The 27,988-nt window shown below is 41.7% G+C and overlaps 1 protein-coding gene across 1 annotated transcript in view; it reads right to left on the minus strand.

Annotated features, from left to right (window-relative positions):
- PKHD1 (PKHD1 ciliary IPT domain containing fibrocystin/polyductin) overlaps positions 1–27,988 on the minus strand; it is a gene marked incomplete at both ends in the record, with an annotated part of 265,493 nt that overhangs the window by 18,215 nt on the left and 219,290 nt on the right. The window contains one exon of the mRNA XM_082305891.1: positions 10,096–11,091. Coding sequence (XP_082162017.1) covers positions 10,096–11,091 — 996 coding nt within the window. The remainder of the gene's footprint in view (positions 1–10,095; positions 11,092–27,988) is intronic.

Genomic DNA, 27,988 nt, shown 5'->3' on the forward strand with positions numbered 1-27,988 from the left:
GACATCAGATGCAGAGCCTGGGTCAAGAGTCCATTAAAGTCAATGGATACATCTATATTAGAAAACATATCTATGTTAGAAATAACAAGCCTTGGCACTGAAACTTGATCTGTTTAACTGTCAGTCCATCACAAGCTGTGGTCTGGGCTCAATAGCAAAGCCCAGGATAACTCTCAAATGTTCTGGGAGCTAATACAGTCAGAGAATATTCTCACTTGGCAGTTTGGATGAGGCCAACCTGGAATGGTGGGTGAGAGAATTTAATTTTGTGGACATAGGCTGATCCATATCAGCTGGCCTTGGTGCCAGAGAACAGTCCCTGGCATATTTAATTTCCTAATACACATAGACAATGAAACTAAATGAACAGTTGTCTGGGTATGTCTGCAATGCTAATGTTGCAGCATCAGTATATCCCTGGAAGGGGAAGGAGATTGGGAAGAATTTGAGGAACTAATAATATGTTAACATGCATCACGGTCAAGCCAAAGAGATTTTTTTTTTTTTTTTTTTTGTTCTTGAAAAGGTAGTGATTGCTGGTGAAGAGAAGACAGGCTACAAGGAAGAAGATGCTGTAGTGAAGACAGGAGATAGGCAAGCTGAGGACTTGTGTAAGGCAAAGTAGCTGCAAAGTCACCAGAAGGGCTGTCAGGATTTTGATATCTTTGGGTGAGAAGTGCTTTCTCATGTCATGTGGTGATGAGGTTAACCAGACACCAGGTACCTATGCCCTCTCACCTGCCCTGTTCAGAGCTTTGTCTCCCCCTGCAGATCTTACCGTTAAGTAATAGAGACAGGGAAAGAGAGACAGAAGCATCCAGAGGTGTTGGAGATCATTCCTACTTTAAGCAAAAAGGCTATCCAAAGCATGAATTTTATTTCTACAGATGGGCATGTTTTCCCATGTTATAGACAGAAATCAAAGCTAGAGGAAATAAACTCCAGTGGAAAGCGGGCTTCAGCTTTCCTTGACAGCAGAGGAACAATAAATATGTAATACTGATCATATCTCCTTATGAAGACTAGACTAATGGACTGAACAGGACCTATGGTGTTGGACATTACTGATGTCTCCCTTCTTTCATGTAGGCTGAGTCAATAAGACCAAAATTCAAAAACCTAGGCACCTAAGTGAATATTCTAGCCAGCACCAGCAGGGAGCTTTGAATGAAGCCATGTGTCCACTGCCCCGAAGGTCAGATGCTGTGATGGCAGAAAGCTACCAAGAGAGCATCTAGTAGTGTGGAGAAGTAGCAAGGGGGCCTAGGTTGATGCTGAACTGGGATAAGAAACAAGTAACTGAATTGCCTCTGTGGGCAAGGCTGGACAAAAGGAATATGCTTCTTTATCTAATTGAGGGTTTCCTTTCATAAAGCAAAGATGCTTTAGTTAGAAGCCGGATATTTTGTGGCTGTTGAAAGCATCAGATAAATTGGTTAAACTGAAAAAGTTCTGAAAAAGAGGTCCAATGCACACTCTCTTGGAGTATGTATTAATTAAAATATCCAACCAGCTTCTTCTGACATTAGCTTTTGGAGGCACTACCATCATCAGATCTCCATTTCTCTGTTTGTTAGAGACTGTCCAAGCTCCAAATGGCTCCCAGTCTAGCTTTCAGGAATTTTTTTCCCCATTTTACAAATCAGTAAATATAGTCACAGAGCATGAACGCAGCTGTCCAGGAACACACAGACATGTCTCCACCATAAGGCCAGTCTTCCCCGCCCTGCTCAGACAACCTTCGTTTAGCACTTTTCAATCCCCGTGGCACCAAAAGATGAAGGCAAGCAGCTGCCTGGTGGTTGCAGCTGGTGGAGTCCAGATTCCTGCGGTCTGGAGTGATAAGACACCTTAAAAAAAGAAAAACAGGGAGGCTGGAGGGGCTTAATGGATTCACACAAAGGTGAGGTGGGATCACCGGGAGCCTTTAGAAGGAAAGAGACAGAGCCGATGCATCAGATAGGAGAGAGACATCCTCTAAATTCATTAGTGACTTCCATTAATTGCTGTAGATGAATGGAAATACCCCTACTTACAAAGCCGCCTGCTAGTGGCAAGGAGCTAAGCCAGGCCTCCTCCATAACACACTCTTGAAGTTTACTGTCGGAGAAACGTCTTTTATTAAATGTAAACAGCATCCCGCCGGAGGTCAGAGCCTTGCTGCTGCTGCGTATCCCAAGGTAATACCACTTTAAGCTCCACATAAACTCTTAAACAGTTTCTATCCTAAAACCAGACCGTAGGTGGTACAGTTTTTTACGATATGTTATAATAGTGCAATAAATCTGTTAGCTTAAAATCGAATCTCCGTGGCCTTTTAGAGAAATCATCATTAAATGCAAGGCCCTGTTAATGATGCCATCCCAGTGAAATTGTTTAATCTGCTAGGGGGGTGAAAGGTCACCAAATGAATTTTTTATAATACATCAACTTGACACGCAATAGGGAAAACTGTAATAGATAAAAGCAAAGGAAAAGGGCACTGTCTTCTTCTGATAGGTCAATAGCAGCCAAGAGAGTCACTCATCCACTTTTCCTTCACTACCGTGCTCCTTTTCCATTTAATATGGACACCCAATTAATACCTCAGCACCATAGACAACCTCATTTTAGGTGAGTTATAGCAATTTCTTCCCCCTTCTCCGAAATGAAAGTGATCACAATACATCATAGCATTGTGCGAATTAACGTTAATTGATTCGAGTTACCAAGCATTGATGGGCCACTTCTATAATCTGGTCCTTATTGGGAGCTGGAAGGGATGGAGGGAAGATTAGATTGCATCCTCCGTTGCTTTGACGACGGCGGTCACCTGATGGCTTGTTAGACAGTTGTACGCTTCTATTGCTGGCCCCAGTGGGGTCGTCAGTAAACTGGAGTGATGTCCAAACATCATTACACGCTGCTCCGATATTAAAGCAAAGGGATTAGCACCTTATTGCAAGCAACCTGGATTTGTCATTGTGCTGTCGTTATCCAATTTCCAGATGATAATGTGACTGTGGCCTGCGGGCGTGAGGTCCTACAGCCAAACCAAGGTGTGTGTGTGTGTATATATCTATATCTATATATATACTCGTATACATATATGTACATGCATACACCCCGACAAAGACCCAGCACCCAAAGCCATTTAACCCTTTGCTTGCAAGGCTCCTGCTAACAAAGCATGTGGAAGAATTTTTCTCCCTTTCCCATCCGACACACAACAGCAGTCAAGAGCGCGATGTGACGGCAAAGGCGACTGACCTGAGAGCTGACACGGCCGTCACTCACTCGAATGTCATGCCAGCCAAGCTCTGCTGATAGAGGTGACACCACTCACATGTTAAATAAGGCACATTGGGGAAAGGATCGATCCCTCGGAGAGATGGCTGTTAGCTCCTCTCTTCTGTGTGCATGTGTCATGTAAATCATCGCTTTTACCACGGGTCCCGTTAATTGTTGGGAGGGAAAATGGATCCATATGTGACCTGAGCAAGGCAGGTTTTGTTTGACAGCACTGGGGTACCAGAGCTGGAACCAGAACTCTTTCCAGTCCCCAAGAAAGATGATGGGGACACTCCTGGCTCTCCTGCATGTGTCTGAACATCCATAACTTCTGGGGGAACACCAAGGAATTGGGAAAAGCTTTTCTTGAGCGGATCCTTTTCATTTTTAACTGAGATTTAAATTTAATAACACAAACCCATCAATTTCAAAGACCCATACTGTGTGGGGAATATATGGCAATATATGCCCCCTTCAAAGTCCTGCACTCCTTTTCCTGGGTGTCTCCTACCCTCTTTATCTCCCTCCTCCTCTGTTCTCTCCTGCTCTCCTTTCACCTTTACTACCTCCTGCTCCCTTCCTGCAGAGGAACACGTTGGTTTTGGGAAGCCCATTGCCAGAGCAAGCTGTGGTTTTCACTATGGTTATAGTGGGGGTAGGACTTCTAATTGCCTGAACCTTGTAATTCACAGGTGTCACCTTTGAGTGAGTTATTGGCAAATTTTTAGATACATTTACCATATACAGTAGATACTAACAGAAATGTAGTTTAAAAATAAAGCTCAGAGGGGGAATGTAGCTTAGCGGGTTGGTAGTCAGTGATAGACCCTTTAACTCCTGCACTGCCAGAAGAGTTCCAGTCCAGGAAAGCAGTGGTGAAAAACTATGATTATCTGACTTGAGGTGGCAACGTGAAGCTCCGTGGCTGTTGTCTAGAAGGGTATTTTTGAGTTTTGTTTGAAAACTTGCGAAGGAAATACTGGCTTCACACAAAGATCATATACAAAGGGGCAGACTGCTTTGACTGTTTTGGTTTCCCCCCCCCAAAGACAGACACTCAATCTTATGGTCAGACATCACTGTAATTAACAGTAATCTATATTGTGGCACTACCTTCAACCTGCACAAATGACTCATATACCTGCTCTGCAAGGTATACCTTGTCTTTATTTAGGACAGTCACTGAATGAAAAGCATTTCTGCTTAAGCTGCAATTTAATTCCTTTACTGACCATGGATGGGGGCCACAAGATATCTCTTCAATTTCCCCACTCTGAATTCAATTCAAAGAAAAATGCTAAAATAGCAGACCTGGAGTCTAACATCTACATAGTCAAAGACCTTGTGCGACATCATTATCACTTGTATGACTGTGCCTTCCTGACACCAGCAATACACTGATCGTTGAGTTTTGATGCCCATTCAGTTCCTGTATTTTCTGCTAAAATTGCCACCAGAAGCAAAAAATTATCAAAAAGCTTTGTGACAAAAAACTTCAGCTCTAGGATTCAGAATGACTTCCCTCAAACCTCTCACACACAGGCCTCCATTACCACTATCTTCCATGCAGAAAGATCTCTCTGAGTCTCTGAGTTCTTGATGACCATCTACCTCATGTTGACAGATCCTGCAACTACCCAGTTTCCCAGTTAGAAAAGAATTATGAATTGAGAACAAAATAGTGAAATTCATCCTGATTCCTAAAGTGAAATATGATCACACAGTTTTATATGGCATAACATTGTTTATACATGTATTAGCCTCCACTTAATTCTGATGAAGTTTCTTATCCCATCGCTCCTATAAATAGCCCATTACAGAATCCCACACCTCTGATTAGAAACCTTCTAGGTTTCACCGTAAATTTATTCATGTATATTTTTCCACAGTTTTACTAGACTGCTAAAAGAAGTTCAGAGTATTGCTTTGGCCATGTGGGGAAAAAGAAAATCAGGAAAATAGAGTGGTGTTGAATGGGAACTTCTTCCAGTTCTATCGGCAGGTTCTTCCAGTTTATTCTCTGAGGAGGAACGTTCTTCTATTTTTAAATACAAATTTACCTCTTGATACTTTACACTCATTTGTTCCTATGCTGTCATTGTCCGTTAGTGTCTAGAGCTTCCTCTCTGGTATTTACTTTTCTAACATATTTTCACAGATAGGATGATATCTCCCCTCAGCCTTGCTTTGCCAAGTTAAACAAACCAAGATCTTTTATTCCTTATATCTTAAAATAAACGCCATTTCCAAGATCATCTTAAATGTCCTTCCCTATATCTATTTGAACTGAGTTTGTCTTTTTTGTACATCAACAAGCAGAGTGACACATGCTGTTCAAGAATATATCCTCTACAGTGTCCCTAGAAACATCTGACTTAAAATTGTGTAACGTTAATTTTAAGGAGATGTTAAGTTTATGGTTTAAGCTCCTGAGTACCACCTTTTCCACATCTTTATTTCAGGGATGTATGGCAGATAAAACCTTGATAGAGCCTCATATTCTGCAATAGCTGCAGCTCTGAGGTCACGACTTTTTAGCATCCTGCTTTTGCCTACCCACTGCAGGAAAAGTTAGATCCCTACACAGGAAAAAAGTTGTCATCTCCCTTTTTTTAAATCCTGTGCAATTCTATAGAGTAACCTGCCTGCCTGAAACCTGCACGAAGGTTACCAAACCCAAGCACTTTGGGGTTAGGATGTGTCAGAATTAATCTAGTTTGGACTTCTAACCATGCCTGCCTGTGTATATGTCGTGTGACATAGTGAATTAGTAGTAATTTCTTATTTAGTCCTCTGCATGGGTATTGCTGTCTGAATGAGCGGTTCTTTGCTGATTTGCTTCACTTCTGTTGCTTGCTGTGGGTCTCAAACACCGTTATTTCCTGCACACACATGGTTTTTCACATGCTACTCCAAACCTAACTCTTAATAAAGAAAGATTAATGCCTGCGAATTTGAGTTTGTAGCAGGTTTAAGGTCCATCAAGAAGGAGCAAAGTACCCTGCTGTCGTGTGGGGATATGGGCTAAATGCCTTCTGGATGACTGTCCAGCTTTATATTTCTGTTTTTGTATAAAGGCACCTGCACAAACACACACGATACATTTGCTGCTGTGCCTTCATGTTTTTTCATGTTTATATTTATATTGATATTAGGCAAACTTTGCAAAACAGAGATTTCTATCTGTAAATATATTGCAGTATATACTAATACACAGACAATTGCAGAAAGATAAAGCTATGTGATAGTCACCTCTCTGATTTTCCAGCTGTGCAGCACTGCAGCAGTCATAGCAATCACCTCTGTCTTTCTTTGACAAACCTATGAGCCATGCTTGAAGTGACTCTAACAAAGAAGTTTTAAATTAAAATCATGTAAAAAAGCATTTCAAATCGTAACAGGCAAGTCATATATTTAAAGGCTTGGCAATGTGATATACAGACTTACTGCCTAGTTACCTGACCACAGCAAGGTTTCCAAGGCTCCCTTCAGCCTCACTGTCCTGAGCTGCAAAAACGAACATCCAGTCTCTACTGATCAAAGATCTTTTTGTTGTTGTCTTGATGCAAGGGAAGCCACTAGTCTGAAACCGCAGGGAGACTGGCCTGGCAGGAGTGCAGGTTCTGTGTATATCTGACAGCCTGATGGGATTTTGCATGACTCGAGAGAAAATATTTCTCTTTTCCTTCCACAGAAAAATACATAGGAATACTCAGCCTGACTTGTAATCCCAGCCCCATTATCCTTGCCTGTGCTAACATGTACTGCCTAAAGAGAGACAGATAGACAGTGGGGATACTACATGTCCCAACAGGAAAACCCTGATTTCATTTCACAAGTTATCCGTGGCCTTATTGCATCAGAAATGTCAGCCATGAGTAATTCCAGAAAAGCTATGACTGATGGGGAGCAATAAATAACACTGCAGAGGAGCCCAAGCAGCTAAGGGTGGATGAGCTCTGAGTTGGTCCTATGATCTGGTGATGTTAGTATTCTCTTGAATATACGTCCCAGGTCTTCCCCTACTGAGACGGTAAATCTATGGCTTCAAGCTAGCACTGCTCTTGTCCCTATAATAAAACAGCTTTCCTCCTAGGCACCTGTCCTGATCCTCACTGCTCAGACTGGTTTCACAGGGCATGCACAGACAGGAAAGCAAACTCCAGCTAACAAAGCAGTCCCCAGTGTGGAGATGATGTCATTTGTGCCTGAAAAATGACAGCCACAAGGTTTCTCCCCTGGCACACAGAAGAGGGTGGTCCACTCCTTTAGGTGATCTCTGCTTCTCTGTCATGTTACACTGATGCATTCAGGAACCTATAGGCATTTAATGAGGTTCTGGTGAACTTACTCTAAAAAATCAATACCTTGTTCCTTTCCCACGGTGTAGCTACTGTTGCTCCTCTTGTTCTGTTCATCAGTAATGGACACACTGAATGAGGGGTCCTGTACCTGTCATGCTCTGCCAGCTACAACATGTCTTGGGGTGGCATAAAGACAGGGTAACATTTCCTATCACAGGCTGTAAAACTTTCTACAACTTTTTTTTGCTGTCCCATTTTGTAGTATCCTATACCATAACACAAATACCCCCACTGACAATAGTGATGTTAGTTCCACTAATAAAAAACATTGTATATCTTCAGAGTTTGGCCATGATTTAAGATTTGATCTTGCAAATAGTGATTTCCCACTGTGCTTAATATAACATCACTTAAAAAAAAAAACCAACAAAAAAAAACCAACCAAAAAAACAAACAAAAAAAAACAAAAAACAAACCCAAAAAGCCAAAATCAAACAACACAACAAAACAAAACAAAGATTCCTATGGTCACAGACCAGTGTCCTTACTGTGGGTGCTTCACTACCATAAGTCACACAGTGCCTAGTAGAAAAGTTAAGCACGTGAACAGCAGTTTGTATCACTAGCAGCCAACAGACATCAGGATGGTACAGGGGTCAGTGGTAAATGTTAGAGGATATGGTATTAATTAAAGTAAGTCTTAGACAAATCCAATTTCTTTCTTGCATAGATGGAATATGCTTAGACCTGGGTAAGGCTCAGTAGTGCACAACATCAAAAAATAGCATTATGCAAAATCCAGAGAGTACACAATAAGGTGTACTTAACATCAAATCCCATGTCCCCTATGAAAAACAGATGGGATATTACCTTTTTCATATTTCCCATATGCTTTTAATACAGATTCAGGATCTGAGGCTGAAATACACTGTTGTCTGCACCCTTCCCAGCCTTGCTCCTCAGAGCCTTCTCTGCAGATAAGGGCTGCTATCTGGGCCATACAAATAGTGGCTGCAAGAGGCTGAAAAGATTAAGACGGGGACAGAGGCAGGAGGGACAGAAAGGATTGTTTGTTGTTGTGAAGAAGAGGAAAAAAAATGACCTTCAAAAACTGAGTCTTGGTACAGAACATCAATAAAAAATTAGTATGTACAAAAATAACCAAGAACTAAGTAACTGACAGAGCTCAAAAGGTAGCTCCCATTGGGAAATCATTATAAAGTAAAGGGGTGTCCTGTGTTGTTCCGTCAAAATAAGCTGCTGGCCTGATGCTTTATCTACGTAAAGAAACAAATATAAGCACAAAATGCACAGAGGGTTTGGTGGGCTGATACATTATGGAAAGAATAGTCAAACATGAGCACCTAGACCATGTGGTGTGTTGGATCTGGGCAAACAAACTGGATGGATTTGGTTCTGGGAAGCTAGAACTGAAAAGGAATTAGCAAATACAGTGAGCAAACAGAGGATCATGAGCTCTCCTATTTCTCTGGAAAAATGGGCTAATGGGATCATTGAATTCTGTCAGTAGAAGATGGGATTTAGTACCACTTTTGCATATGGCACTGATATGGAGGGAAACAGTTGGCTTTTCAGACATAGACATTACAAAAAAGATTCAGAAAACAGAGACAGAAAAGGAAAGAAACACTCTCCAGAACTCAAACCTTTCAATTTATTAAAAAGCAGACACCTAAGTGATTTGATTACTCTGGAGGTATCTGGAGGAGGAGGAAGAGTCAATGCCCAGAAACTCACTGATGTAACAGTGAAGGAAAGAACAAGAGACTCACGGGAAGCTGGAGACAAAGAGGCTGACAAGAGAAAGTGGGCAAGTACTTGTGACAGCAAAAACAGGGACAGTGTCCAACATCTGGACACACATTCAGGTAGTATTAGATATGTTCAACTCTCGTATCTTCAAGACCAAATGGTTTCCTAGAATAAGTATTTTAGCCAAAAAGAAAGGTCAACACTGAGGTATCAAAGTGAACAGCAGTGGCTTGTGTCATGCAGGAGACTGAAGTAGAAGATTAAACAGTCCTTTCTGGTCTTAAAGTTTAAAAGTATATGAATCAAGGTTTAGACCTGCAAGTTAGTTAAGGCAACAACCCGTCTTTCATAACACATCTCTGGTACTACATCAATTTATAAACATTTGTTTGCTTAAAATCTATGAGCTATTGTAGTCTGAACTTCTTTAGAAGCATTGACTTTACCCAACACTTTGTAGTTTCAAGGCAAACATCCAGGAACTCTCTTCCTGGTTTAAACCATCATGGACACCTCTGCACTACAGAGATCCATGAGTACCAGCAGAATAACATGGTAATTCACACTCAGGAGTTCAGCTAGTACTTGGGCATAGCTCTGTCATGGAAACTTTATAATGTGTTTCACCATGGTTAGTCATATTTCAGTCAATGGAGAACTTACTCCCTATCTTAATAAGCAGGTCAAGTGGTTAAATTGCTTCACTACACTTAAATCAGTATCTGCTGATAGTGCATCTGATACTTACCTATTGTTAGCTTCTGCTGGAAACAGTAAGGCAGGCTGAGTCACCATTAAGGTATCAACCGGCAAACCAAGGCCTCTCTGAAGGTCTCCAGTCTGATGAGTGTTGATAATTGTTCTGGCCAAACTCTTTAAGCTGTCTCTTGTCAACTCATTTCTTGGATGGCCTGGTAGATCACCAAGTTCAATAATGAGCACTCTTGATGGTCCAGCCACGTCAGATGGCTGCAGAACTTGGGTACTCACTGGTCCTCTCCCCACTTTCTGTGAGCTAGACCTGCTATGAAAGGCTGTACAAAATGCCATGTTAGGGCAGTGATATTTCTTTTTACTAGCATTGGCCGAGATTACCTTCAACATGCTTTCACCTCCCAGCACACGATGGACTACTCTGACTTGGTCATGACCAATCTTCAAGAAATCAGCTAATCGACGTGTTGTACTTGCTTCACCTTCTTCCCCAACAGCCTCAGTAATAGTGAAAGCCACAAGAAGGGAAAGGCCAGCAACTATTTCTACAGGTTCCTTCTCATGCAGGAGAACATAGAGAAGATTGTCCTCAAAGCTAAAGTAATTGGCTCCTGCCCCTTCATTCAGTGAGAAAGAAGATGGGGTTGGAGAGACATATTTCCCTTGAATGAAAACACGAAGGCTGAGTGGTTCATTGTAGAATATAGCAAGGGGCAGTCTGGTTGTGTCTTGGCCACTGAGGAGGTAGAGTCTGAAAGTCAGAGGTGTTAGGTCTGGGAAGCAAATTGTAGCAAGTTTGGTGGATGGCAACACAGAAAAGAAAGTAGAACAATGCTCTGCAGGGTAACATGATGAATGTGATGTCACATCACTGAAGGTGTCCATAAAGCTGCCGGTCATTGCTACCACTGGAAACAGTCTCTGGCTGACCATACTGGAGTCTAAGTTTTCTAGGATGACAAGTGCATGATCTGTCTGTTTGCAGAAGTAGCCTTGTACTGAGGGCTTGAAGGTACACTTGCTGTCATCTCTGTAAATTCCTGGAAGAGAATAAAGGGAGATGGGAAGAGAAAAAATATGTTAATTGTTACAGAGATCGTCTCAACAGTTTGTGGTATAACTGCTTATTTTCCCATTCAGTGCTTAAAGTCACTTTTGTGGGTGCTAAAATTTTACATAGTTCTAAGAGAAGCCTGGACACTAAGGGATATTAAATGGGTAGAAACCACATTTACCTCAAGAGGTCCTTGAGCTGAAAATGGTTGAAGACTGCTAATGAATGACAGAGAAGTACCATATACCCTTGCCTTGTTCTTTCTAGATATCAAATTATGGCCACTGTTGAAAAACCAGGCATGTTAGATGGACCTTTGGTCTGACCCACCACTATGTCCCTATGTCCTTATATCTTCCACATTCTCCTAGTTCTAAGCCTGTAGCAAAGTAACAAATCAGGGCATGACTGCAATTCTCTGGAAAGATAATTTAGCTTTACATGAAGCCCTCCCATCCCACTCACAGAGATTGCATCTCAAACAAAAAACTAGAAAGGATCAGAACATCATTGATCTGCTCCAGTGGCGAACTGCCTCAACGAGTTTTAGAGCTAGAAGAAAGCATCAGATTCAGACACCTACAAATAGCGGGGACCCTTACATATGATCTAAGTGTCTAAGCTCCCATTGTAGTCAGTAGACATCTGGAGTTTAAATCATTTGCCCACAGGCAGGCATCTAGTATCTCATGGGATACCCTGAGGTATCTGAGGTATGTGACACAGGGTCTAGAGAAGACCCATGTGCTTCAAGAGCGGCTGCTGGAGGCATGGCAGGGCACCCCACAGCACCTGAAATTACACTACACACACATTGATGGTAATTGAAACACTCTGAATTCCCCAGCCATTGGTACAAAGTAGTTTAGAAAGCAATGAAGTTCACCCTAAAATACTTCTGTTTTGTCAGCTGGATTGCCCTTTACAATCCTCCAACTTTACTGACCAGAGGTAGGATCCTGTCACCTAAACACAAGTGCGTAATGTCACCTGGATTTCTTTGGGTAGCTGCAATAGCTGTAGATGTAACACACGATCCATGGGAGTACAAAAGCCACTTTAGGTAACACTTTAGGTGTTCTTTCACTGAATATAACAGGAGCTAAGACACTTCCATGTATGTCAGAATTTGCCACTGAATCCTATCCCAAGTGTCTGTGGAGGCAAGTCAAGAGGATCCTTTTATGAAAGGATCTATACGGAAGAGATGTAATCCATACAGTCTTCTGAGTTAGGGTATGCTCCATCTGACCAAATATAGGTCTCGGCTTTAAGATGAGAGAAATTGTGCCGCAGGCTGTAATGATGAGATAATCACTGATTATAAAGAGAGAATAAAAATAAATGAGTTCAGATACGGGCACCAAAAACATAAACATTTCTGCCTGAAGCATCTTAGGAAAAGATGTGTGTTTCTGTTTTCCCTTCCTCTCTTCAAAATAAAATCAAAGAAGGAATTTGCTGCTGTAGCCAGCTATAATCCTCCTTCTGTCCCCAAGCCTGCTCCTTCCCTAGTTAGCTGTGCTCATGAACGTGTTAGGCAAGGCACGGCCAATGTCTAAACTAACTCTGCGTTCCTCATTCAGCAGCTTTGGGGATGTGCATGCAGATCAGCAATGCCTGGTGTTAATGATAAAAAGAAAGGGACAGCAACATCCCTGAGAGTCACAAAGTTTTGGATGAATAAAAGGGGATTCCCTTTATCGAGGAAACACCGTAACTGTGAAACTCGCTAATGAAAATACCAGACTCCTGGAAAAGAAACGAACTACGAGAAATCAGTCTGGGCTCTGCTTATAGGTGCATCTTGATGCCTGGATCCTGTGGACATTTACCTATGATTTATTTCAAGGGGATTCCTCATGTGCAGACTGCTACCCAGGTCTGTGAGCGTTTCCCAGAATGAGCTCTCGCTCTGCACGTCACCGAGGAAAGCAATGAAATTACCTAAATGCAAAGCTTTGTTCAGGGAGGAGGTCCAAGTCAGATAGTATCTGTGCAAAAGCTCCTATTTTTAGACACCAGCTTACCATTTTCTTTCCCTTTTTCTTTCCTTTCCCTTTTTTTTGTTTTATCAGTGTAAGTATTTTGCTATCCGTCTGCACTGGGGGCAAAGGGAGAGTGAGAAGCTGCTCCATTCAGAAGCAGAAGTGGAAATGCTGCACTCAAAGACATTCGGTATCGTCCTGGAGCGCTGGGAGGATGCACCCTGCAGCAGGCAGCCAGCCCACAAAGGCTGACAGATCTCATCGTCTGCTCTGCCGTCTCCCCCCGGTGACATTTCTCTTGTCTACAAATGGGATTTGATGATATTTTGTGATTTCCCAGGACTTTCCTTTGCCCTACCTGCCTTGCAAAGTGGGTTTGCTTGGTTTCCTGTACACACACACACACACGCCCATGCACGCATACGCATCGTTGCTTGTCTCCTTCCAGATGGCCTTATCTGCCAGTCACAATTTCTGCAGCCTGCAATTTCGATCACTTTTAAATGAAACCCATGCTGGCCTTAGTAATCATAATGTCATTTACAATTTACCACAAAACACGTTTATTTAGTTAGTAGCACATTGGAGAAAGAGAACTCCATATGAACTCGCCGCTGAAGCCCTAATCTGATTATTTCCTCATGAAAATCCAAGCAGGGGTGCTTGTAAGAGGGGTTTGAGAGGAGAAGGAAAAAGTGAGTCCTGGCCACAGCTGACTCTCATAATCAATGCGAATAGATAAGTGACGTGGTGTGTCAGGGCCAGCAGCTAATCTGCCCCGGGGCTTTCCTCTAAAAAAGGCCAGAGTGGACAGGACTTAATAAATACTGAGTGACCACTGAATATTGAGCTGACATGTGCTATTTACATTGGCGATGAACAATAACAGTGATAAATTCCAGAAGCATCCCCCTGCAATGGGTGAAATTAGATTAAACAGGTTATATTTGTATGCGCATGTGTGTTTACACACACATGTGTGAGAGGGGGGAAAAAATGGGGAAAAAAGAAAGAGAAACCTGGTGAGCGCAAGTCAACCGGAGACCCTACAAATGGGTGGGAAAGAAGGAGAAGATGTTCGTATCTGTGGCAATGTGTGCATGGATGAGGCTGAATGTCACCCCAGGACCTGCATGCAGCCGGGCAGAGGAAGAGGGCACGTGTGTGTTTGCACGGGCACTTGTGCCGTGTGTGTGTGTCCCACTCGGTGCACAAGAGAGAGAGAAATATGTGGAGAGTGTGTCTCTCCACCCTCTCCAACTATTTCCTCAGCCTTAGAGAGCAGACTTTGCTTTCCGCAGATTCCCCTATCATCAAGTCAAGTTTATTATTTAATTATATACATGCACACACATACATAGACACACAAACATATATATCTATATGAGATTTTAGCACTCAGGTTGCTTCTAGGGCTCCTGACAAATATTAACTTTGTGTCAATATTTGTCCTTCCTGTCGTGAAATGAGGATTTTCCACCTCATTTCACATTTGAAAAGAAAAATGCGCTGAGGGGGTCCTCTTTGCTTAGGAAAAAAAACACCACCAACAACAACATCTCATATCCTTTATTTAGAAAAATGGAGCAGGAGGAAAGGAGGGAAGAGTATTTTTAAAATAGATGTTTTGACTTAAAGGCACATAGAGTCCTTTGCAAGTCTCCTGCCTTTTCCCTAGTTCCCCAATGCCAAATAAATAAAATAAAATAAAATAAATTCTACATTTAAAATTGAATGAAATACATCAACATTAATGATTTTCCCCTTCAGGTTAACACCACCATTTCCTTCAATAATTTTTACCCATTTCATGATAGATTTCACAATTCATGGTACAAGAAAAAATATAGTCATTTTTTGACAAAAACAAAAGGCAACGTCAGTTTTTTATCAAAATAAAATAAATCTCCCACAATTTTCTTTCCATCTGACTGGATTTGCCCATCAGTTATTTCTAATTTATCTACAATTATAGTTGTAAAAATATAAAAGCAAGTAGGGGAGGAAGGGGGAGAGGAGAGATAAATGGGACACTGTTTAGAAATTGCAATTCATTGGCCTTGGGCTGGCCAGCACATATCTTTGCTGAGGGGGAAATAGTCATCAGCATTAACTGTTCCTTTTGACCTGCTGACATTCAAATGTGAAATAAAAAAAAAAAAGGGCCCAGCAATAGGACCTTAGAAATCTAGTGAAGGTAAATTATTCTGAGGTCACCCGTTTTTGCTATACAAAAGCTTTTCTATGTTTCTTGAATTCAGATGTTCCCTGTAAAAAAATTTGGCCCCGATTCTCCTGTCTAATCCCTGGCACATGGTCCTCATGCCTATGCACTCATCCTTTGAAAGCAATTGCTCTGCAGACACTGATATTGTAAATCTTTATTTAGGTAAGTGAAAACAAGCCCATCAACTTCAGCAGATGCTGAGACAAGGCATCCCCCATCATTTTTAGAAATCCCACTGTCTGTAGATTAAGGATATCACTCAATTGAGTTTACCGGTGTTCCCGTGGGGGATAAACACGCAGATATGTGATGCCAAGTAACTTATTTGTGGTGTGTTTCTTGCAAGGTGTGTGTTGGGAACACACACATAGGAATGCATGGTGGCATGTGTGCTTGCTCGTGTATTTGTGTAGGTATGTGTGAGAGATATACACACATAAATATATACTCATAGCAGGGACCGTTTAAATAAAAATGGAGTGATTGCTTTAGGCTGTTAATTCTTTCTTTAAAGAAAATTATTTTAAAAGGAAATGAGTCTCATAAGATCACACTGTGTGGGTTTTTATACTCTCCTGTTTATCGTTCTTCCATAAAAAACTTTGAACCCCCTGGCAAATTTCAGACACATTTGTGGACTCAAAGATACTATGTTCCTACACGTTTTGTAAAAGTAGGTGCCCAAGCAGAAAAAAAACAGTTATTAGTGAACTGAAAGGAAAAACTGTCACATAAGCTCACCCTTGTTACACACCACAGGATCTGCATTGGCCCTTCCCTTTCACATCCAAATCCATGGAAAAACAGGTATAGTGCATAAAGCATTTGTTCTTGCATTCATTGTTTGCATGGATTGGTATGGCCACACATGTTGCTAGTATTTATTAACTGTGAAATCAAACATTATTTGCATCTTTCATATGGTTATATATTTTTATGCTAGCACCAAACCTTCAGAGTTCCTCCATACCTAAGAGGTAAGGCGTATATGTTACAGATGATAGTATATCTTTGCAAGTTACGAACAAAAAATTGCAGTTTTCCAGTTCTCAGACTATAGCCATAGCTCATTCTTGGCCTTAAAGCACAAGTATACAAATCAAGTCTTAAGAAGAGAGACCAGAAGCCCATCTAGGCCAGGATGCTCTCCAACAATGATCAAAAAGAGTCATCTAGAAAGAGCATGGGAACAAGGCATGCATATAGCAATGTTCACCCAAATGCTCCCCAAGCTTTCAGTGATTTACAGGTTAGGAACCTCTTGAGTCAGAGAGACCACCTTTGGTCTTTGTGTTTGAGAGAAAATATCAAACCTATCTCACAAAACTGTGAAAAGCTGGGGACGATAATAAAGTAGCCAAGAGAATATACCTTGAGCCCTCTCAAAGGAGGCAGGTCAGTAAATCTGAAATGCCCCTTAGTGAGGTTGCCCAACCCAGGCCTTGTGTCATGGTTGAATTGAGCGATGTTACTTATAGTGCCACGGAACTTCTCAAACGCCCTGCTGCCACCACAAGGTGACCACACCTGGAAATGCCTTGGCTGCCTGTGCCAGAAGACTAGGCTGGAACTGAGCAGCTACGGCACTGCATGCGTGAAAACTAATAAAATAACCAGTGCCAAGGCCAGTTCCTTGTCCCTGAGGCCAACTGGCATGGCACTCCCATAGTATTAAAGCTACTGACCCTCCAAAAGATGGTGGCCACCTCCAAACTGCCTTTTTGGACTGGCTCCTGACTTATGCTAGTTTCTGGAAAGTGCCCAGGAATTGTCTTGGACACTGCTGGGTTGCCTGGGACCAAACTGGGCTTGGAGCTGTTCTGCTGACGTAGTAGGAGTGACCAGCAATGTCCAGTGCCCATACCCTAGCATTTCTTGACTCAGTAGACATTGGGTCCATTCCTACTATTGTCAGCAATGGCCCAGAGCAGCTTGTCAATCATTTTATTAAACTTAATCAGAAAGACATAATTAGGGAGGATTTTTGTCCTCATTATCACTAATGGTCAGGGAACTTTAGTCATTTTAGCCATCCTGACAACACGAAGTTGCCCATAATGCTTATTTAGGGAATAAATCCAATATGGTGACAAAAGAAGCATTACCTGACATTGTATTGTGCATGGATACAAAAAGGATTAAACAGCATAATTGATCTATACTTCATGATTCTGTGCATTTTCAGAGAGGCCCCAAAAGTGATGTAAATTAAGCACCCTGAAATTGTAACCCTGAATGAAGGAGAAAAAGATGTTGCAGGATTCATTACCTTAAACCCTACTGTAAAGCAATCAAAAGCGTGGCATGGGACTGGAGTGAACAGGACAGAGCGAACTCTCACAGGACAGCACAGGAGAGACGATTAGAGTCTCCAGAGCTTTCCTGAGAGCTTGGAGGATCCATCAATACACAGCTAAGGAGTGGAAAGAATGGCTTTTTGTACAGCACCTAGCGAAACAGGACCCAGAGCCCTGACTAGAGTTTTCAGATGTTCTCATGAAGCAGAGAATATAAACAAACTATTCCCACAACCCTCTTGAATTCACTAACCATCATTCAAACAGCCAATAGCCGGGTGTGAGAGGGATTCTGTGTCCCAAGAAAGATGATTAAAAGATAAAAATGCAAAGAGAAACATATTTTGGTCCAAAGTATTTCACCTTCAAAAAACCATACTGTTCTGCAAGTATCAATTTGTTTCTCATGTCGCTACCAAAGCTTTTCCTGTTATGCTTCCCCTTAAGATATTCCTGGTTTCCTTTAGGTGTATTTAAAGCCCAGAAGGATTTTTCTCTCCTCCTGACCAGCAACCCCGTTGACTGAAGCTTTAGCCAAATATATCCAGGGCTCAACATAAAGGTGAGGGGCAACGAACGGCAGAGCCTTTGCCGACACAGTTCCAGTCACCATCGCTCTGGCCAAGGAACGACAAAACTGCCACCGCCACCCGAAAGCCGAACAGCAATTTCATCAGATGCCAGACCTAAAAATGAATGTGGCCGTGCCATGCACTGCTCTGAGCTGTGGATATAATGAGTTTTGAATGGGAAGTCCCGGACACAATAAATCTGTGCCATATGTGACCATTTCCTGTGTCAGTTCCTTTCTCATAACCAGTGGAGGCTTCACCCTCCCCCTCACTTTCCCTTTCATGACCCCACACCAGGGCTCTGAAATCTTTCAGGGCTGCTTATGGGCCCCAGGCCTTTCCACAGCAGTTGCATAAATAAATGAGTTTGACAGCAAACATCATAACGGTTAGCAGTAATGTGTGCTCCACACAAGTGCTTGTGCTACCCACTGGAGAAATGGGGGAGGAAAGAGCTCGGTTTGTTATGGCAAACAAAAGTATGTTCTCTGACAAGTGGTGAAAGAATTAGTCAAATAAACTTGAACTCTATTAAGACCATCATTGCCAGGTTTTGTTATGGACGGGAAGGTTCTCAGCTTCTCTTTTCCTCCTTGGCCTGCAGTCACTGCAAAGACAAATCATCCTTTTCTTCTGCAAAAATAAAGTGAGGGGATAAAATGAACTGCCTCAAAATAAAATTTGCAAGGAACTCTACTTTACTATTATTATTATCATTTCTTCTCAATGAGAACAGTTATTTTGGTCCTGGGAACAGACTCACAGAGACTGAACGATTTTCCATTAGAAATGGGCCAGAAGTAAAACACGAAATACCTGCAGATTTTGGAAGTATACAGGTTAGAATTAAGCTTAAAAATGACAATTATTTTTATAAGACATATGTGAAGGAGAGACAGCACAGAGCTCGGCACAGAGCTCAGGGTCTAGAGTACAAGTCTTATGAGAAGCAGCTGAGGGAACTGGGGTGGTTTAGTCTGGAGGAGGCTCGAGGGAGACCTTATCGCTCTCTATAACTGCCTGAAAGGAGGTTGTAGCCAGGTGGGAGTTGGTCTCTTCTCCCTAGTAACAAGTGATAGGACAAGACAAAATGGCCTCAAGTTGCACCAGGGAAGGTTTAGACTAGCTACTAGGAAAAATTTCTTCACCAGAAGAGTTGTCAAGCATTGGAACAGGCTGCCCAGGGAAGTAGTTGAGTCCCCATCCCTGGAGGTATTTAAAAGATGGGTAGATGTGGTGCTTAGGGACATGATTTAGTGGCGGACTTGGCAGTGTTAGGTTAATGGTTGAACCTGATGACCTTAAAGGTCTTTTCCAACCAGAATGATTCTATGATTCTATGATTCTATTTGCCCTAAAATTGTTTTCCCTTTTTTTGTTCATTAACAAATCAAACATTTTGACTAAATAGCAAAATTTTACTAGGTTTTCAGCTTTACCTGAGAAATTATAACATTTTTGGACTGTGCAAAATTTTTCTGTAAAACTATCTTATGGAAAAGCCTTTTTTCCCCAGATATAGCATTGAAACAAACATATTTCAAATATCCCAAGTTCAGCCCAGAAAGGCTGCAGACATTACAATTAGTATATTAGAGTATAATTAGTTTATAGAAGCTTCATAAAAATGATCAGGAGGAAGGAAGGTCAGTTTACCATGTTCAATGTGGAGAGAACTTAAAAAAGGTATTAATATTTTGACCAGAGAGATTTAGGTTAAAGATTAGAAAAACATCTTTCCAGTAAAAAAATAATAAAATAACAAGACCTTGAAACCAACTGATTAGGAACCTGGTGGAACTAACACAATCGAAGAGATTTTAGCAGGTTATATTCAATTCTCTTGGGAGCAGTGTAAGTATAGATACTGCTTTGGAGCAAATGGATGGGTGAGGTGACTTCTTGAGCTCTCTCCCCATCCTGCCCAATGCCTCCAATATCTTTTTATTAGCAACCTTGTCTCCAATTTTCCTTCCTTCCTTCCTTCCTTCCTTCCTTCCTTCCTTCCTTCCTTCCTTCCTTCCTTCCTTCCTTCCTTCCTTCCTTCCTTCCTTCCTTCCTTCCTTCCTTCCTTCCTTCCTTCCTTCCTTCCTTCCTTCCTTCCTTCCTTCCTTCCTTCCTTCCTTCCTTCCTTCCTTCCTTCCTTCCTTTATTTTTCTTTCTTTGCCTTGGCTGAAGGCACAGTCCTAGAGCCTGTGCTCGTGACAGAAAGGTTCACAAGCACAACAGTAACATTATTAGGGTGATTTTCAGCAATGTTAGTCCTGTATGGGCTATGGAGTTGAATCTTAAAGCAGAAGGATTTCATTACAGGTACAGATAGCTATATTATGCCATGACATATTTATGACAATGAACAGTAATGGGAGGCAAGTATTTTAAGCCTCAGAAATCGAAATTAATCTGAAAGCATAGGGCAGAATCTGAACACCTATGAAAACATATTGAAGAGCTAAAATTTGAGATACAAAGGCTAGAGTCATTATCTGAGCACATAGAATGGGATTCATCACATTAATTTTAGCTGCCTAAATGTTAAGCATCTAGTCTAAGCTAATTGTCTAGTCTAAGCTGTTCATTTAGACAATAATCATTAGAGAAGAGAGAGAGAGAGACTTTTAGAGGGTCATTCATTCCTGCTTTCCCTTGGATAGATTGTATCATTTCTGGAGGTATCTGTCTCTACCGGCTATATGGGAAACATAGACAGCTAGTTTGGACTGGAGGCTTGTATTCAGACAGCTGAAGTTAGGTGAAATGAGTCCAACTCCTAATGATGTAACTAACGAGGCTTGCAGAACAGCTAGAGTAATAGATGTTCCTATTCTGAAATATGTGCGAAATGATAGCTCTGTACACACCTCTAAAGTAACTGTCTTCTCCAGTTATGAACAAGGGGAAAGACAGAAAGAAGGAAGATGAAGCCACTACCATGTAATATAGAAAATAATAAAGAAAGCACCCCTGTCCCTGACAAAGATCTAAACAGGATGCAAACAACTTTTTTTGAAAAACCCTGAAAATGAGCAAACTCTGCATTGGGCTTTTGGTGCAACGATGGCTAAGCCTCTGGATCCAAGTATTCCCACCTCACAGTAGCACTGGTAGCCTGGTGCAGTCACCCTGCAGACCACGGCGCTCTCTGCTCCTGAGCAGTACAGCTCACGTAGGAAACAGGGGACACTGAGCAAAATACTTTGGAAAGCACAGAAATAGAGAATTTATTGCAAGAGAGACATCCGAGCAAACACAACAAGAGCCTGTAAAACTAATTTCTAACCTCTGGAACCAACACGGGTGCAGGGATGGAAGGAGACTGGTTTCAAACACCACTTACAAGCAAACCAAATGTGCCTGTAGGCATAGTCCTAAAATACCATGCCTACATAAAATCTTAGGGAAAAATAGGTCAGAAGAGATTTCTGGATGTCATTTATTTCAACCCCTTGCTCAAAGCAAGGCTAACTGCAAAGTTAGATCAGGCTTCTGAGGGCTTTATCACAAATCATTGTATATCTACATTTTAGGCTTTTATATGTTTACTAGGAAAAAACTCCTAATTTAGAGTATGATGTCCAGAGAAGCTGCCAGGGTTGAAAATTACTTGAAGAAGGTGTGTGATCCTAATGATGCTCTCATACCTAACTTCATACACATGCAAAATGGTTTGAAGAGGCTTTGAGGCTTATTTTTGCAAATAGTTGTTATACTCAGGTGTGCTTGTTTTAGGTAGTCCAAGACCTGTTCCTTGTCCCATCAAAGTCTTCTGGACAGCTCCAACAGGGAAAGAGTAGGTTTGGAGCTGGAGCATCTCTTGTACTGTACCAGATAATTTTCTTCATCTTCAAATAAACATGAATGAACTCAGAGTCACACTGATCCTGGTTGTGTGGTATGGTACCCACGGAGAAAAATAATAACTACATTAGTGGAGCACTGCAAACACCCACGCGGTCCTGACTGTCCTCCTCTAACTAGTAGGCATCACTCCCTTTCCATTTTATTCCAGACTTAGCAGTGAGCAGTTTGAAATTTCAGACAACCCTTGGAGTTATTTTGGCCAGAGAGTATATTTAAAACTCATTGTGCCTAATGTTGTCTTTCTACAATTGAGAAGTAATCAGGAAAGACGTGAAAATAAATAGACAAGTGAGAGGCAAAATGAAATATGAAGTGGCTAGAAAGGAGTCTGCTCTCTAATGTATTTTTTCAGCTTATTATTTTAAAAGCCCAGAGCAAAAGAATAGCTTTGAAGAGTCTTTTGTTAATAGTGGAAAGGTTGTCTTTTTATTTTTCTTAACTTTTTATTTATTAACCATGCTGCACAGGGTACTTCCATAAATGATGGCTGGGTTTCAGGTTACAGGGAATTGTTTAGTCTGAAAACATCCCAGCCTGCAATGGGAAACAGAAAAGAGAAGTAACGGCCCATCGTATGGTGCTTGAAGGGACTAAAACCAAAGCCCATTTGTTCTCTGCTTTTCCCTGTAATTTCTGGTGCTTGAGCTTGCAAAGGTTTAGATGTCTCTGTTTGGATGGTTAAAATGCATTCCCAGCAGGCCACTTCCTCAGGTGGTCTATTTGATGACAGCTTGATGCTTAGGTCAATATAAAACAGCTGATATTTTGACCCTATCTGAGAATAAAATTATAAAGTTGCATTCCTACATGGGGCAATGATTTCATCCTCTCGATTGTAGTGGAAGAACAAAAAAAGTTATTGAGGGTGCTTACCTTATGCTCAGGCCCTAAAACATGCCAGTCAATAACATTTTTGAGACTTTTAGTTTTGGGTTACTATGTATTTATTTATCATTGCCCTGAATATGTGGTTAAGCATACAAATATTCAATTGCTACAAAATTTAATTCAAAGCTATCATGTGGGAATAGACTAGCTGTGCACAGGAAACCAGACAGGTGCATTAAGCAGGTTTGTTTCTTTGAGACTTTTTAGTGCTTTTGCACCGGTGAAAACAAGAACACTGAAACAGTGTTAAGATAGGCAGAGCAATATAGATTCCCAAAGGCTGCTTTGCTCAGGCATCCTGCCAGTATTTAAAGGATGCCCTTCACACATAATAGTCTATATTATTTAACTTTTATGAAGACAATTGCCAGTATGGACAATTTTGGGTCTGGTTTTTTTGGTATAAAACCAGCATTGCCAGACAGATACATAAGATGAGCACACGCATGATTTTTACTTGTTCATTTCATGACATCAACAATATATTGAATATATTCATTTTTAGGGCATAACAGTTGAAAAGCTTAGGTGGCAGGCTCTCAGCAGGAACCTGCATGGGCCTTTCTGCTGTTTTGGGCCATCAGAGAGCATCCATCAGCTCCCAGAGTGCCATGAAGAGTCAAGCCAGTTTGAAGAGGCTACAAAGAGCCCATCTAGCAGGGTTTGCTCGGTTTTCACATCCTCACCTGGCAATCCTAGGGGATGCCAGGCTGAAGCCTTGTAGGTCATGTTTGTATCCCAGCAGTATGGAAAGGCTCATTCCAGAGTTGGAGTACACTAAGTACTGAGTACTGAGTACTAAGACTAATCCAGCAGGTAGAAAATTGGTCCAACCCAGTTCTAAATTTGCAGTGGCTTATCAAGACATCTGGGCTATAACCACTCTCCATGAAAGCCACAGGAATTCTGTTTATGTATAATCTCCTTGGGGCAGAGCTTTCAGCAGAGGTCTCACTTTCCAACCCAAATCCTGCCCAAAAGGGTGGTATGTTATGTCAAGCATTTGTTGGTTGTCAAAAATGAATTCACATTTTCTTGTATATTATGTTTCCCTGAGGTCCAAAAAGGGTTAATAATTCTGGCAGCACTGCAGTCAGTAACCTGAATACCCAACCAGAAGGATGCAATGTGGAAAGGATCCCTGTGCTGTCAAGGACATTGAGAGGAGGAGGAACATAAGGGAATCTTGACTTTTGTTTTCTTTTGCTCTCCGTGGCTCACATGGAATGGGAGCTCAGACACAGAGGCCTCAGAAGTAGAGATCCGAATTTAATAAAGCTGTCTGGAGGGGGAGGGAGACAAAGAAAAGAAGATCATGGAGATAAGAGAGGCAGAGATGAGAAGAGAGGAAAAGAAAGAACATTACAGCTGACTGGTGACGGCTGTGTCCTTTCAGACTCAAGTGGGCAGAAGTGAAATATTTAAGAGGTGGGACACCAGCTCATTATGAAAAAAAAAAGAAAGAAAAAAGAATATTTGATGGTTAGAACATATACTTGATGCCATTGTAATGAGGATGGGCAAAAGGCAAGGAAAGGTAAGGATAATGGCAAGCCGCTGCAAGGCAATTAATCTAGCTGCTTGATTTCGTTGCAATTTTGGGAGGGCATTGGAGTGACCCTTTAAATTCGGTACAGCTACACCTACAGTATGCAAGCAGAATTAGGCCCCTGCTTAGGAAAATAACCTCTTTCATGGTAACGATAAATTCCAGAGATATTAGCAAAATGAGAGGGTCTGTTTCCTTCACCACTTCTGCAACCTTTTTCCCATTTCTGCTTAGAGAATAAGAGTTAATTGAGGGGCAATAGGGACGATGAGGCTCATGTAATACCCACTGACATTAACAGCCCTCTCCACCAAGGTACCAAGTTGACTTTTTTATAGAGAGCAAATGCACTGACAAAGCTCTCATCTAGGGATTCTTTTCTTTTCCATAAGAGTCTGTCTGTTAGAAAAACCAAAAAGACACCAGAGGGAAAATAAATGCAGATACATTTTTAATGCATACATTTCATTTTCAGAACATGGTGGGCACTGCAGTGCCGGGTGCTGGAACTGCAAGGGGGAATTTATCTAATCAGTCCTCCATGTCCCCACTTCATTGACATAATGTGGTCCTGCCGATTAAAGCACTAGAATCATAGCTCTGCATTTTCCTTCTCTTTCATACTAAAATTATTGATGTGCTTTGTACAATGTGTAATTGCCATTATCGTATATGTGCCTAGAGCATGTGAGGAGCTGAAATTGAAATAAATAAGCAAACAAAAATAGCATGATAGGAAGTCTCTGATGGTATGGTGGGGGCTGGTGCCATGGCATCACGAGCTGAAAATAGGATTTGATACTGCTGTGACTGGTTTTGATAGAGTGAGATTCGATAAGACTAGAAGAAAGGCTGCTGTGATCCTCTAGTCTGACCTCCTCTTTTTATATAGCACAGACCCTCAGTAAACATCCAAATCAAAGTAGCTCTTTTAGCATCCCAGGTCTGAGCCTCACCATCCAGAGACTTCATCAGAGCAGTCTTGATTTACATCACCCCAGGATCTTGCCCAGTATCATACATTCTCTTTTGCTCCCTCTCTTTCTCTCTCTCTCATACACGTGGTAGATTTGTTCTTTACATTTAATTTATGCAAGTGAGTCACAGAATACATTTCAGTAACACCAATTAGATACGCACTAATTTCTTCTCTGTGAAATAGCAGTAAGTAATTAATCAGAATTTTGATCACAACTCAGTTGGCAATTCTAATTGCACTTGCCATTTCCACAGCAAATACAGAATCATTATCTTTTTTGCCTAGTCCTCTCTTCCTAATCATCCAGGGTGCTAGAAGCAAAACATTTCCAAGAACTAGATATTGTCTCTATCAACCTGCAGCCTTAATACCTTTGGACTGAGGGTTAGTGGGTTCAGTCCATGGCTGTGTTTTATTTCAAGCTTCATCATAATTTTAAAGCGAATAGCTAGTGGCAGGCTGGCTGCTTGCCTGGGGGAAGGGGGGATTCTGCCTCATAAAATTATGAGAAAGGATAAAAGCTAGCAGCTCATTCCATTAAAAACCTTCTGGGAGAGCACTAAAGACACCTGACCTTTGCACAAGCATCCAGCAGGCATCTAAGGGGCATATGGACGTTGATCAGACCTGTATCTTCAAAGCCTGCACCGCATCTCTGAGGCACCACAGCCACATTTTAACCCCAGGCCTTACCAGTCATCTTGGTACCGAATAGGATGATCAGAGGAGATCAGTACACCGTGGTTAACCATAACAGTGTTTACATGACCATTGAGTAACCATTCTACTGATCTGTGCAAACTGACAGCGCTGGACTGGAGCAAGAATGGATTGAGATTATCTGTCTGGAAAGTGTTATGGCCAGGGATCTGTGGAGATAGGACTCCCCTTTGCTATGCTCTGAAAAAGATGACAGTGAGACTCTCCTCAGACAGCTTTGAGTTGAAAGAGAACAAGAAAAGAAAGAGAGCTCTACCATTTAGGAACTGATCCCTACAGGGAACTGAGGGTATACCTACGCCCGGTCCAGCCTTCAAATCCATCCTGGCACTTCACCTTCTCTCACTGCTGGGAGCAAAGATTTCCTAGGACCTGACAGCTACAGTCTGAGGTAATAATCAGATTCTCCATATAATTCAAGCCCAGATGGTTAATATTTTCTCAGGTAATCCCAAACCATACACAGTAAGTTTAGGAATAAACACCAAAATTGAGATATCAGTTCTGTCCACTTAATAACTAGTGAAAAGAGGTTTACAAGAAGCATAAAGACACTCCACTTTATGCAAGAAGTCTCTGCATAGAATGTGTTGTGAACCAGAATAGTTCTGGTTCTGCCTTTACATACAATTTGAGCAAGTAACATCAATGAAAACTACTATTTTGAAGACTGTCCGAGCATCTCTTGTACTCCCTAAATCTGTCTCCTCCCTGCCCTAACCAACAGAAATCACTATAAGAACAGGAAGGCATCACTCAGCTTCCTCAGGTTATTTTTTTTTAGTTAATGCTCTTACTTTTATTCCATATCTGAGAGATCAATAGGAAGGATTGGAGGGAAACTGCAACCTTTCGGAGTCCTGCTCCCAGACACCAAACCTTTCTCATAGTGGGACGGGGAATCACTCTCAGTCTTAGTGATGCCAATGGGGACTGAAGAGGGACAAAATATCTCAGAACCTATCTATGAACACTGCAGCCAGGAACAACAATGTCTGAGATTTTCACAGAATCATAGAATTGTTAAGGTTGGAAAAGACCCTTAAGATCACCGAGTCCAACTGTTAACCTATCACTGCCAAGTCCACCACTAAACCATTTCCTCAAGCACCACGTCTACCCGTCTTTTAAATACCTCCAGGGCTGAAGACTCAACCGCTTCCCTGGGCAGCCTGTTCCAGATTTTGGTGAGTTGGATTTGTTTCCTTTACAGAGGACAGAAAAATGGAATAAATGTCTGAACTGGCACGGAGACATTTCTTTACCTGGGGCTGGGGTAGGGATGGCATATTAGACATCCTGCCCATGCTGAAAATTCTCAAAAGCTTTAACCATACTTTTTCCAGGCTCAACTCTACCTTCTGGGACACAATGGGACACAGTTTTCCATCAGCCTTAAAAAGAGATACACTGAGTCTATGTCTACACTTTGTGAAGCCTTATGCCTTAGCCCTGATACTCAGTCACACATATTTTACATTCCTAGAACAATGCTTGGCATGTTTTTCTTGTCTAGGTCAACTAACACTGACCAAAACAGTGTCTAGGAGCTGTCTGATGGTTAGCGTGGTCTGCGACCATTCCAGTTTGGAAGCAACCAGTCTGGTCAGGAGGATAAGGGAGTTTAATAATTATGCATGTGACCACACTGAAAGTTGACTCTAGGGCCATAAAATTGGCTCTGGTGCTTTGTAGTTTACCAGCACAAAAGTAGTCAGAAAGTTTGAGATCTTTGCAGCCACATTGTGCAGAACAGTACCTGTTCAGTGCTCCCCACTGTTCTTATGAGAAA

This window comes from Platalea leucorodia (genome assembly GCF_965183815.1).
Source record: "Platalea leucorodia genome assembly, chromosome: 3".
Taxonomy (NCBI): Eukaryota; Metazoa; Chordata; class Aves; order Pelecaniformes; family Threskiornithidae; genus Platalea; species Platalea leucorodia.